The sequence below is a fragment of the Sus scrofa genome, chromosome 5, assembly GCF_054392235.1.
Source record: "Sus scrofa isolate SSC_HxYL_T2T_F1_AM1 chromosome 5, Sscrofa_HxYL_maternal_Yorkshire_Landrace_v2.0, whole genome shotgun sequence".
Taxonomy (NCBI): Eukaryota; Metazoa; Chordata; class Mammalia; order Artiodactyla; family Suidae; genus Sus; species Sus scrofa.
Genome location: NC_139387.1, coordinates 14,168,938 through 14,183,852, shown reverse-complemented (window position 1 = coordinate 14,183,852; position 14,915 = coordinate 14,168,938). Strand labels below are relative to the sequence as shown.

Below are 14,915 nucleotides of genomic sequence, written 5' to 3'. Positions count from 1 at the left end.
TCTGTATGGGAAAGCACATGCAGTACAGGAGTTAGGTTGCAAGCAATAGACAGAGGCTGGCCATGTGAGGTATCCCATACACATCTCTCAAATGAAGGTTTTTCTGCATCATAGTCCTCCTTACCTCACAACCTTGGTCCCATTTCTCACGACCTGCATGTCCACCATACAGCCCCCGGTAACATAGGCGGCTAGGTTCAATTCTGAGAATTCAGCCTGAAAGAGAAAGTAAAACAATAAACATTCATCAAATATTAGTGACACCAACAACTTCTAACATTTATCAGGTACCTGAATATGCCAACTACACATTTAAACCTCACCTTAAATTTAGGAAATGAGGAATATTATTTATCTCCTTTTTGGAAAGATGAGGAAGCTGAGGTGTAGAGAGGCATGGTGACCTGTAGGGTTACATCACTACTAATTTCTACCTCCTTGAAGGTGGAAGAAGCAACTCTAGCTCCAAGAGTATCAAGGGCCAAATGCTACTCAATATATCATCTTCTCTGGATTTCTGCAGTTCATGCTCTGCACTGATACAGCATCACAGTTATGGGGTCACTTATCACAGTTAACAGAACCCTTCTCAAATTATCTGCCCACTCTTTCCTTTTTTGGTCATGGCCCCTCCCCTTACTCCATCCACGTGGTAACAATGGAAGTCCCACATTTGAGCACTGAAATATACTGTTCCTGGTCATGGTTGATGGGGTTGGCATTGACTCAGCGTGGAGTAATAAAATGCCCTTCCATGAGAATTTGGAACTTCAGACTGATCCATGAGTTTCTTTCTAGGGGGCTGTATCCTTAACACACAAATCTGGGCACAGGTGGGGACCATGTTTTCTTCTGTCTGGATTGGGAAAGCACAGAAAACCGGGGTCAGGTGGGGTAGTGGGGATGGAGAGAAACTTCTTGGTCACCAAGAAAGAGGCAGAGGCAAGAGATGGAGGGAGTACTCTTGATGTTTATGTGCCAACTATAATCCTGCACTTGGATTTTACAATTATATATCCTTCTAAGCTCATCTTTTATTGGCTTATTTGTTTGTGCAAGCTTCAGTAAATTTCTGTGGCTCGTGACCAAAATCCTATGAACATCCCTTCCACCTGATTATATGCTCCGTGGTAACAGCGATTTGCTAATAACCATCTACTTCCTAGGGCTGCCATGACACAGTACCACCACTAGGTGGCTTAAACACAGAAAATGTTTTCTCACAGTTCTGAAGGCTAGAGGTCCAAAATCAAGGTGTGGGTAGAGCTAGTTCTTTTCGAGGGCTGTGCGGGAAGGACCTGTTTCAGGCTCCTTTGCTTAGGGTGTAGATGGCCATCCTCTCCCTACGTCTCAACACAACGTTTTCCCTCTGTAGCCAAGTTCCTCTTTAACCAGTCATACCGGATTAGGACTCACTCTGATGACCTCACTTTAACTTGATTACCATTTTAAAGATCCTATCCCCAAATGCCTAGGTCCACATAAGGTCCCATTCTGAGGTACTGGGGGTTAGGTCTTCAACATACAAATTTCAGGGAGATACAAGTCAATCTGTAACCCCATCCTAAAAAATACACAGTACTAAACTGCCTTTTACAAAGAAGCCAAAAGCTACTTCTTTGGATTTAATGAATAAAAATAACTTCTCACATACATGAAACACTATGTGCCAGGTACTGCCCTAAGCATTTTATACGTATGAATTCACTTAATCCTCACACATGTCCAGATGAAAAATTGAGGCAGAGGGAGATCAAATAACCTGTACAATGTCACACAGTAGGTAGCAGAGCCAGGATTTAATGCCAGGCAGTCTGGCTCCAGCCTGTGCTTTCAACTGCTACACCTCACTGTCCCTACCATTTAGCTGAATAAGGCAAGGCCTTAAGTGGATTACAACTGGGAATTTTAGGTACCTAAAATAACATACTTAAAGAGAGAAACAAGTTTACATTGAAGGGAAATATCATTTGATGACAATTTAAATGTATCCCCTTGGAATTACTTACCAGGAATTATGACCAAAGACCTATGCATCTCCCCAGATGGCATTAAAGCACACCCAGAGTGCTTGCATCTCTTGCTCTAATTAATAACTTCATTTTGATGTGGCAAGGTAAAAAGCAAAGAGCCCTGTTAATGAGGCCAAGTTGGTAAATAGTGGTAATGACCTAGTTATTAAATCTAATGTCTTAAAAATTCAGTCCCATCATGTTGATACTTTACTGGCAACATTACAAAGAATTAGAAAGAAAAGTTGTTAATTGTGTAAATGGAGAAAAAGAAATTAGAAGAAAGTTGCAACACAGGATAGCTCAGTACTAAATATATGATAAAAGGGAGTGAATCAGAATCTTGGATGGGAGGACCTCCAGCTTATAAATGGCAAAGACCCAGGGGACTGTCTTGCTGCCCAAATGGAAAGAGAAATATCCGGGTAGAAGACAACCTCAAGCTAGGTATACAAGTCAGAAGTTCATCTTGTTTGGATCTGTGCGTCTACAGTTGTTTCCTAGTCCTGGTTTATGAGTTATTACAGGAGGTAGATGCCTGGGTAGGTGCCTATATATAGAACCAAGCCTCTGTTGGGTCAAGTACAGAAGGAAAGGGCACCCTTCTGTATTTAGCTTTCTGAAACCTTCAACAGCCATGGAAATGAACATACAAGTATCCAGCCATCTCTCCTTCAAGACGGCATGATGACCCTCCTGGTAGAGTCCTAAAGACCAGCCAATTTTGGAGACCTCTCATAGAAACTATAGTGAGTTGAACTGTACCCTCCTAAAGATATGTCCGAGTCCCAAACCTTGATACCTGTGAATGTGACCTTGTGTGCAAACAGGGTCTTTGCAAATATAATTAAGGCTCTCAGACAAAATATACTAAGTGATAGTTTTCAGACACTGAACAGCAGACATTGCAGGACTGTGACCACTGAACAAAGGAAACAAATGGAATTATCCCTGAGACTGCCCTAGCTGGCTGCCTTAAGGCCGTTGCCAGGCATGGGAGAATGCCATCAGTGCCCAGCAGTCTCAGTGGGCTGAAGAGTCCAGAGGTCAGAATTTAGGGAGGCTGAAGTGGCTAGAATTTGTAGAGTAAAGATACAGTTGCACAGAAAAAGACCTCCATGGGCAGATCTGTAGGTCTTTGGCTGAGCACTAATCTGAGCACGTATGAAAGGAAAGTTTGCAGGGCCAGTGAAAGAACTATCAACAAACAGTAGACTCAACATTCTCCAGAACTCACACAGGGCTGGGGATAGTTCATGTTCTCACCAGCTAGAATGTAAAGACCTTGTAATATGAGTAGAGTTCTCAAAAATTTAGTAGTGGGGCTAATTAGACCTGGACTGCAGGATACCCTAGATCTAGGATGACCAGTGTGTCCTAGTTTACCTGGAGCTTTCTCAATTTTAAAACTGAAAGTACCACTTCTCAGAAGCCCCCTCAGTTTCAGTTTTTAACTGAAAGTTCCATGTTCTGGGAAACCCCTTGTTCCCAGGCAGACTGGGATGATTAATCACTCAATCTAGATTTGTCCTAAGAAAAGCTTAAAAAGCATGCCCTGAAGGGATCTAATTTATTCCAAGTAATTTACAAGTAAAAACAAAGTACAACACTATTTAAAGGAATACAACAAAATCCAGCATGCAACATGTTAAATTCACAATGTAAAATTTATGGCATTTGATTGTAAATTACTAGGCATGAAAGAAAGCAGGAAAATATAAACCATATTGAGGAGAAATCAAGAAAAGATCCAGAAATGAGAGAGATGATGGGAAGAGCAGAAATAGAAGTTAAAACAACTATTATAAATATATCCCACATTCTCAACAATGTAGAGGACAGAGAGAAATGTAAAATTAAAAAATGGAAAAAGAAAATTTTTACACATTAAAAATTTAATATTTTAATATAAAATGTATTATATGGGATTAATATCAATTAAACAATATAAAAGAAAATACTAGTGAACATGAAGAGAAAGCAATACAAATTTATAGAAAATGAAGGCCAGATTTAAAATACTGGGAAAAAAAGAACCTCAGTGAGCTATGGGACAATATCAGTTTAATATATGTGTAACTGAAGAAGAAGAGGAAAGAGCATAAGGAAAATGATCTTTCCTTATGATCAAGATCATTATAAGAAAAATGGCCAAAAATCTTTGAAATTTGATGAAAACTATAAATCCACAGACCCAAGAAATTTAATGAGTCCCAAGGAAGAAACATAAAGAAAATCATACCAAGGCACATAATAATAAGCTTAATACAAACCAGTGATGAAGAGAAAAATTTCAAAGCTATCAGAAGGGGAAAATATACTTTATATAAAGAGGAACAAAGATAAGAATGTCAGCCAATGCCTTGTCAGAAAGCAGCAAATTAAGAGACAGTGGAACAGCTTCTTTTAAGTACTGGGAGAAAAAAAATGTCAACCTAGACTTTTATATTCAGTAAAATACCTTCTAAAATAATCGGGGTACACTAAAGACTTTTTCAAGCAAATAAAAGTTGAGAGAATTTGTTTCGAGTCTAAGGAATGTTAAAGGAAGTTCTTCAGGCAGGAGGAAAATAATACCAGAGGGAAATTTATATTGACACAAAATGAAGAATTTTGTATATGGTAAAAATATGGGTAAATACAATTTTTTTCTGTTTAAAATGTCTATAAAATAATCAACTTTTTTATATTTCTGAAAGCAAATTGATTCTATAGGGAATTATAATCATTTGGACAATGTATACTATCTTATTTTACTTCTAATCTCTCTGATGACTGTTTTCTTCAAATTCTTCTTAATTGAATTAGGATCAAGTTGTCGTAGGCGTCCATACATGTAGGCACCTCATTTTCACTTTACATTCTTCCATAAAAAATGCACTTGATGCAACTGACAAGGGCTTAATCTCCAAAACATACAAACAACTCAACAGCAAAAAAGTAAACAACCCAAATAAAAAATGGGCAGAAGACCTAATAAACATTCTCCAAAGAATACATATGCATGGCCAACAGGCATCAAAAAAATGCCCAACATCACTAGTTATGAGAGAAGTGCAAATCAAAAGCTACATTGAGGTACTACCTCACACCTATTAGAATGGGCATCATTAATAAGTCTACAGATAACAAATGCTGGAGAGGGTGTGGAGAAAAGGGAACCATCCTACACTGTTGGTTGGAATGTAAATTGGTACAACCACCATGGAAAACTGTGTGGAGATTCCTCAGTAAACTAAACATACAACTACCATATGATCCAGCAATCCCATTCCTGGGCATATATCCAGACAAAACTTTCATTCAGAAAGATACAAACACCCCGATGTTCACTGCAGCACTATTCACAATAGCCAAGACATGGAAACAACCTAAATGTTCATTGATAGATGAATGGATAAAGAAGATATGGTACATATACACAATGGAATACTACTCAGTCATAAAAAAGAACAAGATATCACTTATATGTGGAATATAAAATATGGCACAAATGAACCTATCTACAGAAAAGAAATAGACTCACAGACCTGGAGAAAAGACTTGTGGTTGCCAAGGGGGAGAGGGAGGGAGTGGGATGGACTGGGAGTTTGGGGTTAGTAGATGCAAACTACTATATTTAGAATGGATAAGCAATAAGGTCCTGCTGTACAGCACAGGGAACTATATCCAATCACTTGTGATAGAACATGATAGAAGATAATTTGAGAAAAAGAAATGTATATATGTATGTATATATATGACTGGGTCACTTTATTGTATAGCAGAAATTGACAGAACATTATAAATCAACCATACTTTAACAAAAAAATTTAAGTGCATTTGAAAGTACTCTAGGAAGTATGTTCTTTTGCTTCAGTGTACTTCTCTGTATCTGAAGGTGAATAAGCAACTGTTTAAACAAAAGAATAGTATTGTTGGAGCTGTATTATGGGAGCTTATAACACATACAGAAGTAGGACATATAACAAGAACACGAAAACGGTAATGGTAATATACTGTTAAAAGGTTCTTACACTATTTGTGAAATGGTGTGAAATTATTTAAAGATAGATCTTGATAAATTAAAGACACATAGTGTAAACTTAGAAGAATGTCTCAAAAAAAGAGGCATAGTTAAATTAAGTTCACAAATTTTAAGTTTAAAGCTTGATGAATTTTCATTGATTTCTACTTGTATAATGCATTTCAAGATGACAACACAGAACATTTCCAGCTTCCCTGAATGTTCCCTCATCCTCATTATAGCTGATATCAACTTTCATACTGTGATGCTCCCACTTTAATGTCTTCTATTTCCATAGCTCAGTTGTGCATGTTCTTGAACTTCATATAAATGGCATCTCACAGTATGTACTCTTTGGTATGTGCCTTTTTTCACTCATCATTATATCTGTGAGAGCCATCCATGCAGTTGTGGTTAGAAGCAATCATTTTGTTTCTGTGTAGTGTTTCATTGGACTATTTCTAGTCATTAGCTATTAAGAAAAATGTTGTTATGCACATTCTTATGCATCTCTTTCGGTGGAGATAGACACTCATTTCTGGGTATATACCTAGGAGTGAAATTGCTGGGTCAAGGACAGGTATATATTTAGCTTGAGAAAATACCACTGAAAAACTTCCCAAGGTGGTTTAGTAAGTTTAAACACCTACAAACAATATGAGAATTATAGTTGCTCCATGTCCTTTTTTCTTTTCTTTTTTCTCCTTTTCTTTCTTTCTTTTTTTTTTCTTTTTTTTTTTTGTCCTTTGTCCCCCTAGGGCTGCACCTGCAGCACATGAAGGTTCCCAGGCTAGGGGTCTAATCAAAGCTGTTGCTGCCGGCCTATGCCAGAACCACATCAATGCCAGATCTGAGCCGCATCCGCGACCCACATCACAGCCCACAGCAATGCTAGATCCTCAACTCACTGAGTGAAGGCAGGGATTGAACCCACAACCTCATGTTCCCAGAGGGATTTGTTTCTGCCTTGCCAAGACGGTAACTCCTCCATGTCCTTTTCAATACTTCGTATTGCCAGTGTTATTCTGATAGGGGTTTAAGTGGTGGCACATTGTAGTTTTAATTTGCATTTCTCTAATAACTAGTGATGTTAAGGACCTTGTCAAGTGCTAATTAGAAATTTAGATAATCTCTTCGAGGAAATGCTTGTTCAAGTCTATTCATATTTGTAATTTCTTGTTTGCACTTTTTAACTAATATGTATTCTTATTAATAAGTATGTAATAGGTATGTTAAGATATAGTCTAGATACACATTCTTTGTTGGATACATTCATTTGCAAATATCTTTTTCTAGTCTGTGGCTCGTCCTCTTACTTTTATAATTTTTAATTTTTTAAAATATGTTTTGGTTTCTGATATTCAATTGTTGGCTTTATTTTTATCTGTTTTTATTTTTGTTTATAGCCACACCCACAGCATATGGAAGTTCCTGGGCCAGGGACTGAATATGAGCTGCAGATGCAACCTATGCCACTGTGGCAACGCCAGGTCCTCTAACCCACAGTGCTGGGTAATCGAACCCACTCCTCTGCAGTGACCCAAGCCACTGCAGTTAGATTCTTAACCCAGTGTGCCACAGTGGGAACTTGCTGCTTTATTAATTTTTAAAATGAAAATTTCATATATGAATCATATGTATGAATATAAAAAAATTAATGATTTTAAGTTAGTGTCTTACTGTATTTATCTTAAAATTTTTTTGCCTATCCTAAGGTCACGTGAAGCCTTATTGCTTCATGTTTCACATTTAGGTCTATAACCGTGTAGATTTAATTTTTTGCATAAGATGTAAGATAAGTTGTTTTTGCGTATGGTCATTCAAATAACTTGTTGCTATTTTTTTAAAAGACCATTCCTTCCTAATAGAATTGCATTGATGCCTTTGCCAAACACCAAGTCACTTCATATCTGGCAGTCTATTTACAAATTCTCTATTCTGTTCTATTAGTCTATTTGTTTATCCTTAAGTCTGTTTCAAGTTGTCTCAGTTACTGCAGCCTGACAGTGTCCTCACATCAAGTAGTATAATATTCTAAGAGCAAAGCAGTCCAAATACTCCCCAGGGATAACAGGTCCGAAGACAAGGTAGGATGACCCCACCTCTTGTCCCCTCACCTGCTAATCAGATAAAAAGTCTTCCTACTCACCTCCTCCAAAATACACACAGACACTGGGCAACCAGAGCACCTCAAATGCTCTGCCCTGAACAAACTGATTGGATGTTTCCTTATGATGTAACATCAGGCAGAATATGCTCTACTACTCACTAAATGAGACCACAATCCACCCTTGCAGCCAGACCTCCCAGAGATCCTCAGGAAATCCCCATCTCTCTTAAATGTTAAAAAAAAAAAAAAAAAAAAGAACTGAAGAGCTCCGCCCCCTCAGCCTCCCTGACAGTGAAAACAGTTCTCAACAGCTTGTTAGTGTGATGACAGCTGGGAGGTTGATAAATGAAGAAGCCAGCACTTCTGTGACTTGGGTCTTTGCCTGTACTGAGGGATGGCGCCTGCGCCATTCCACCTTTGCCACACTTACCTACAAATTTCTCTTTGCTTTCTAAGGGAACTTTTAAGTTTCAGCACAGTTTTAAACATCCCCTATTATTTTAACTTCTTCCTACCTTGTTGAAAGCTCAAGCCCGCTATCTCATCTGCATTACTTTTTACCTATTTGTTGCTAGCAGGGGTATTTAAAGGAATTTCTTTGCTGTATGTTCAGTGCAGCACTATTCACAATAGCCAAGACATGGAAACAATGTAAATATCCATTGACAGATGAATGGATTAAGAAGATGTGGTATATATACACAACGGAATAGTACTCAGCCATAAAAAGAACAAAATAATGCCATTTGCAGCAACATGGATGGAACTAGAGACTCTCATACTAACTGAAGTAAGCCAGAAAGAGAAAGACAAATACCATATGATATCACTTATATCTGGAACCTAATATATGGCACAAATGAACCTTTCCACAGAAAAGAAACTCATGGACTTGGAGAAGAGACTTGTGGTCCAAGGGGGAGAGGGAAGGGGATGGAGTGGGATGGACTGGGAGTTTTGGGTTAATAGATGAAAACTATTGCCTTTGGAATGGATAAGAATGAGATCCTGCTGTATAGTACAGGGAACTATATCTAGTCACCTGTGATGGAGCATGATGGAGGATAATGTGAGAAAAAGGATGTATATATGTATGTGTGACTGGGTCACCTTGCTGTACAGTAGAAAATTGGCGGACCACTGTAAACTAGCTATAATGGAAAAAATAAAAACCATTAAAAATTACAAAAATAAAAAAATTAAAAATTTCCCTCATTTTTAACAGAAAAATGTCATCATCAATGGCTTTGGAAAATGAAGGCTATGATGGTCAAGATCCTGTTTTTAGGAGGGAAACTAGCCATGTAATATGTTTGAAGGATATTATCTTTGGACAGTATTAAAGATGGGCACAATATCAGTGCTATATAGGGCCTCTGTATTTTGCTACCCTTGTTAAAACCAGATATGGGAAGTTTTCAGATATCTGAAAGTTCTGAACTATCTTTAGTTTTCCTATTTGTTTATGTTTTATTAAATATGCACATGGAAGAATCAAAGAATTATGGCAAAGAAGTTGGTCTTGAAGTCTAGGGTCCAGGGATCTAAATCTTGGACTTAACACTGACCCAGTGTATGACCTTAGGCAACCCCCACATTCTCTTCCCATTTTAGTTTTCTTCATCTTCAAAATGAAAGTTATAATCAATTGGGTCAATTATATCCATGGTTCCTTTTATTTTCATTTCTCTTTCTTTTGCAACCATTGTCTCCCAATGATCACAGAAGGAAAAAACTATTATCACAGCGCACTTAGAAAAAGGAATGCCACACAATTATATTTTTATTAGAAAGCTGTCCACCACTTTATACCCAGCTCCTGCTACACGGGAGGTATTGAAAATATATAGATTGAAGTGTTATTTTTATATTTTATAGATGAATGGAAACACACATATGCTAAATAACTTGCCTTCTGAAACTCTGTCCATTGCCAGATCCACTAGACCATACAATGGGGAGGGTGCTTCCAGGCAGAGAGGAGGAGAAAGGCACAATCCAAGTTTCCATGGACAAAAGCACAGGTGAGGACACAGGATTCTCCGGTCAATGGAGTGGTAAGATGTCTTTTGCAGCTGGGGCATGGAGTATATGGAAGAACACAATAGGACAAAGCTAGAAAGGTAGGTGGGAGACCAATTCAGAAGGATTATGAATTCCCTGTGAATGAACGTGAATGCCATTCTATAGTGCATTAGTGTTTTATTGCTGCCATATCAAGTTACCATAAATGTAACAACTTCAGAAAACACAAATATATAATCTCTCTGTTCTAAAGGTTAGAAGTCGATATTAGTGGAGCTGGTTTCTCAATTCTGGGTTTCACAAAGCTAAAAATCAAGGTATCAGACATCTGGGCTCTTACTGGGTTGGGAAGCTCTGGGAAGAATCTGCTTCCAAGATTATCAGAGATCTTTGCAGTTGTAGGACTGAGGTCCCACTTCCTTGCCAATGTCAGCTGGGACCCTCTCCCAGCTCCTTACAGCTGTCTATGCTTCTTGCCACGTTGCACTCTACATCTTCAAACTAGTAATGGCAAGTCACATCCTTCTCATTCCTCCAGTTTTCTGACTTTCCTTCTGCAACATTTCTCTCTAGCCCAAGAAAGTGCTCAGTTTTGAAGGGCTTCTGTGGTTAGACTGGCCCACTGGGATAACCATTATTACAATATATAACAAGTCCATTATTATAATAACATCTTCAACTCCCTTTTGAGTGTCATTTTCACAGGTTCCAGGGATGAGGGTGTAGTCATCTTTGGGGGACCACTGGAAAACACTAAGGGCCACAGAATAGGGAAGTGATAGATATTTAAGCACAAATATTTATGTAACACTTTCTAAGTTCCAGGCTCTGTTATCAGTGCTAGATATAGATGGAATCATATCCATTAACAAAATCTCTTCTATAGCACCCTAAATCAGAAGGAAACATGAGTACCTGTCTATAATTAAACACATGTCCAGTTCTAAAAAATCACATGCACACACACCCACAAGTGCACGTGAGCACATGCGCGGGCGCGCGCGCGCATGCACGCACACACACACACACACACACACACACACACACACTGGAATGCTTTCAGTTTCCTGTAGGGACTTTTGCTGATTCTGACTGGAATTGGCACCTGGCAAGTGTGTGATGCCAAGCAGATAACATTACTGAAAGCACAAGGTATTCATATTTAGTTACCAATAATTGCATCTGTGATGATAACGATATTGATGACAGGGTAGACAAAGAGGATTGTAATCATCTTTATTGTCATAAGTTGAAGGATGCTATTAGGCCACCAGATCAATGGGAAAGAAACTGAAATTGGGACTTGGAATTGGATGAGTGACTGGAATGCTCACAAGAAACCAAAAATGTGTGTGAGAACATGGAGGTAGCAGCTATCATCCTTGACCATGAAGCTTGACTGAAGGAGGATTTTGACACAAAGACATGTTGTCCAGAGTTCCTGAGAAAGACAACATGCTGGCAGACAGATTGTTCTGGAATCCAAGGGTGGCTGATGAGATAGTGGAAATTCCTGTTGGCTAGTGAAGAGCCATCTGGTGCAGACTGTACCCTACACTCTTAGAGCATGACCCTTTCCATGGCATTAGACGCCCTTAGAGCAGAGAGACAAGAGAACACAGATACTGAGCTGATAGCAGAGGTGGGCAGCCTCCGGTGCCTTTCCTAAGGCTAGGACAATGTCTCACCCTCTTCCCTATTCTCTAACCTTCCCCACTGCTCCTCACGAAGAGGAACTGTTAATCTAGTGGTCAGGACATCACAATGCCACATTACACAGTGGGCAGGGTTACTGCTGGGTGGAAAAGCCAGGCAATCATGTGTGATTCTGGCTTCTCTGAAGCTGAGTGCCTCCTGCTGTGTGGTCATCACATTAACTTACTCTCTCCTGCCTTATAGCTCCTCAGAGGAGCCAACCTCAGCACCCATCACTAGCTCTCAGCCACTCTCTCCCTCCGATTCCAAAGAGGCTCAGATGTCCTGCTCTCTCTTCTCATAATTGTGTCTGTTGTACCTTGGAACTATTTAGTAATACATACATAGTAGGTAACATCTAAAAATGAGATTTTAGCCTTAAAGGCAGGTAAGAGGCTGCTTTGGTATGGAGCTGATTCAGGGCAGCTTTATCAGACAGCCCTGCAAAGTCAAGGTGGAGGTGGGGGGTGTTGGTCAGCTAACACTTAGTGGTATTCCAACTCTTAATTGCTCTTCCTCCTTGTGTTTTTGGCTACTGTAGGAACTGGTGGTGGTGACTGTCAAGGTAGGATTAGGGCATTCCTGAGTCCTCCAGCAAGTTTTCATCAAAATTCCACCTTAATCCCTAACAGATTGTTATGTTTACTCTTGGGAAGGAAACTGTGTCATTAACAAATTCCTTTTAAAAATCAGCATTCTGCCTGTACTGTGATCTTCTCCACTTCTTAAGTTCTTTCATAGCATCTCACAGAGTCTAAGAGTCTCCTTAAAGGGATAAACAACAGCAGCAATAATAATAAAAATAGTATTAAATACAGAAGACTAAGCTTTACTCGGGCTGTGAGGTCCTACATGATTTAGATTCTCTGATGTTGCCCCCAATCACCTTGTGCTCCCCTGTTCCCACTCACTCTGTCATCTCCACACTGGCCTCCTTTCCACCGTCAAACACACTGAGCCGCCAATCCTTCCCCTCCCCCCACCACGACTAAGCCTTGCTTCCCACAGCTGGCAGCACACCTCTGCTCCATGGCACCTCCCCACAAAGCACCTGCTGTGCTCCAAGCTTTGTTTTTTTTCCTTCCTTCCTTTCTTTCTTCCTTCCTTCCTTTCTTTCTGCCTGCCTGCCTTCCTTCCTTCCTTCCTTCCTGCCTTCTTCCTAATGGCCACACTAGTGGCATATGGAAGTTCCTGGGCCAAGGACTGAATCTGAGCTCTATTTTCATTCTTTTTTTTTTTTTTCGGTCTATTTTGTTTTTTTAGGGCCACACCTGTGACATCTGGAAGTTTCCAGGCTAGGGGTCCAATTGGAGCTGTAGCTGTTAGCCACAGTCACAGCAATACCAAATCTAAGCCACATCTATGACCTACACCACAGCTCACGGCAATGCCAGATCCTTAACTCACTTGGCAAGGCCAGGGACTGAACCCGAGTCCTCAAGGATACTAGCCAGGTTTACTACCACTGAGCCATGACGGGAACTCCAGAGCTCTGTTTTCTGCTTACACTTCCCCCACAGCACTTACCCTTCTCTGCCATAAGTAATTACAATCATCCCAATTAAATATTTAATTGTCCATCTCTCTCACTAGAATAGAAGCCTCAGAGGGGCAGGGATTTTGTCTGTTTTGCTCAGGGCTCTATCCCAGCACCTAAACCAGCGTCTGGCAAAACAGCACAAGTCCTCTGTGAATATCATCAAAAGAACAGATGCCCATTTTGCAGACATCAAAAGTGAGGCCAGAAGCAGAGTGACTTTGTTCAAAGTTATAGCCTGGGATCCAAACCCAGGCCGATACCCTACACACTGCACCAAGTGACTTACTTGGGGTGACTCATGTGCTAATTCTCAGAGCTGTCATTTTTACACCTTCCCGTGTCTTCTGCACGTCAGCATACAGTGTCTGCTGGGGAAGCCCACAGGTCCCTCCTTTACCATTCTGCTTCTTCTAACTGCCCCACTTGGGCAAGAACTTGGCAGGCAGCCCAAGGCCTGCTGTCGGCAAGAACTGCTTCCTGTCAGTTTCCCAGCACAGGCCGTGTTTTTAGCTCTGAGAGCCTGGTGGGCTCAGTGACTTCCTTGGCTGGCATCTCAGGGCTGAGCTCTTTTCCGCTGGTACAGACTCACCTTGCAGACAAAAGAGGCTTTGAAAGTTTGCAGACTCATTCAGTGGCCCCTTCCAGAGGAAGAAATCTTGCACAGAGCATCTTAGTGAAGGCCTGGGCCACTAGGTCAGTGAGTGCTGCCTGGAAGTACAGCCCACCCACCATGCAAAGCACCCATTTACGCGGGCAGATGCAAAGGTACTTTCTGCGTATCAAAAAATCATAATACTCCTGTGTGTGTGTGTATGTTTGTGGGGAAGGCAGGGAAGGAAGAGACAAATACACAAAAACATATCAAAACATACAGAAAAATAAATGATAAGACCTAGATTCCTAAATGTTCAAGTAATGAAATGCCCAAAATTAGAGTTCACCATATTATTTTTTATAAAAATCAACAGAAGTGATTTGCAATTTAGAATTGTTTGGTGTATAATGGTTTTTAGAACTGGACCCCACAAGTTTTAATCTGAGCTCTACCCCTTTCTTGTTATGTGACTTTAGGTTATGCCACAGTCCCTCATCTGTAAATGAGGCTAAGAATGGTCCCCTCCTAAGGCAGTTGTGAGCATTAGATGAATTAATCCATTTAAGAGCTCTTGGTGAGGTCCCTAAGGGAAAATGAGTGGGTAATCAATGTTAGTTCTCATGATTATGTTAATTTGATCATTATAATGACCTCTTGATAGGAGAGTAGGTATTAGCATCCTTGTTAGTGGATGAGGAAACTGAAAAGCAGAGAGAGCAAAGGATTTGGCCAAGATCACAAAGCCTCTGAACAAGAGAGTGAGAACTTGAAAATCCATCAGTCCATTCATTTAACAACTTATTTTTGAACAACTACTATGCCAAGAATAGGGACTGATGACACAGAACAAAAGTAAAGGCAAAAATCCCTATTCTCACAGAATGTATCTAATGGGGCAGATGAACCAATAACAATAAATAACATGTCAGGAG

The 14,915-nt window shown here is 39.9% G+C and overlaps 1 protein-coding gene across 11 annotated transcripts in view; it reads right to left on the bottom strand.

The window, feature by feature from the left end:
* Window positions 1–14,915, bottom strand: part of SYN3 (synapsin III) — a 483,026-nt gene that overhangs the window by 388,497 nt on the left and 79,614 nt on the right. For all 11 annotated transcript variants that reach the window (XR_014803099.1, XR_014803100.1, XM_021091550.2 and 8 more), the window contains one exon: window positions 125–216. Coding sequence is in view for 9 of the 11 variants with exons in the window: in XM_021091550.2 (XP_020947209.1) it covers window positions 125–216 (92 nt within the window). In the remaining 2 variants the exon portion in view is untranslated. The remainder of the gene's footprint in view (window positions 1–124; window positions 217–14,915) is intronic.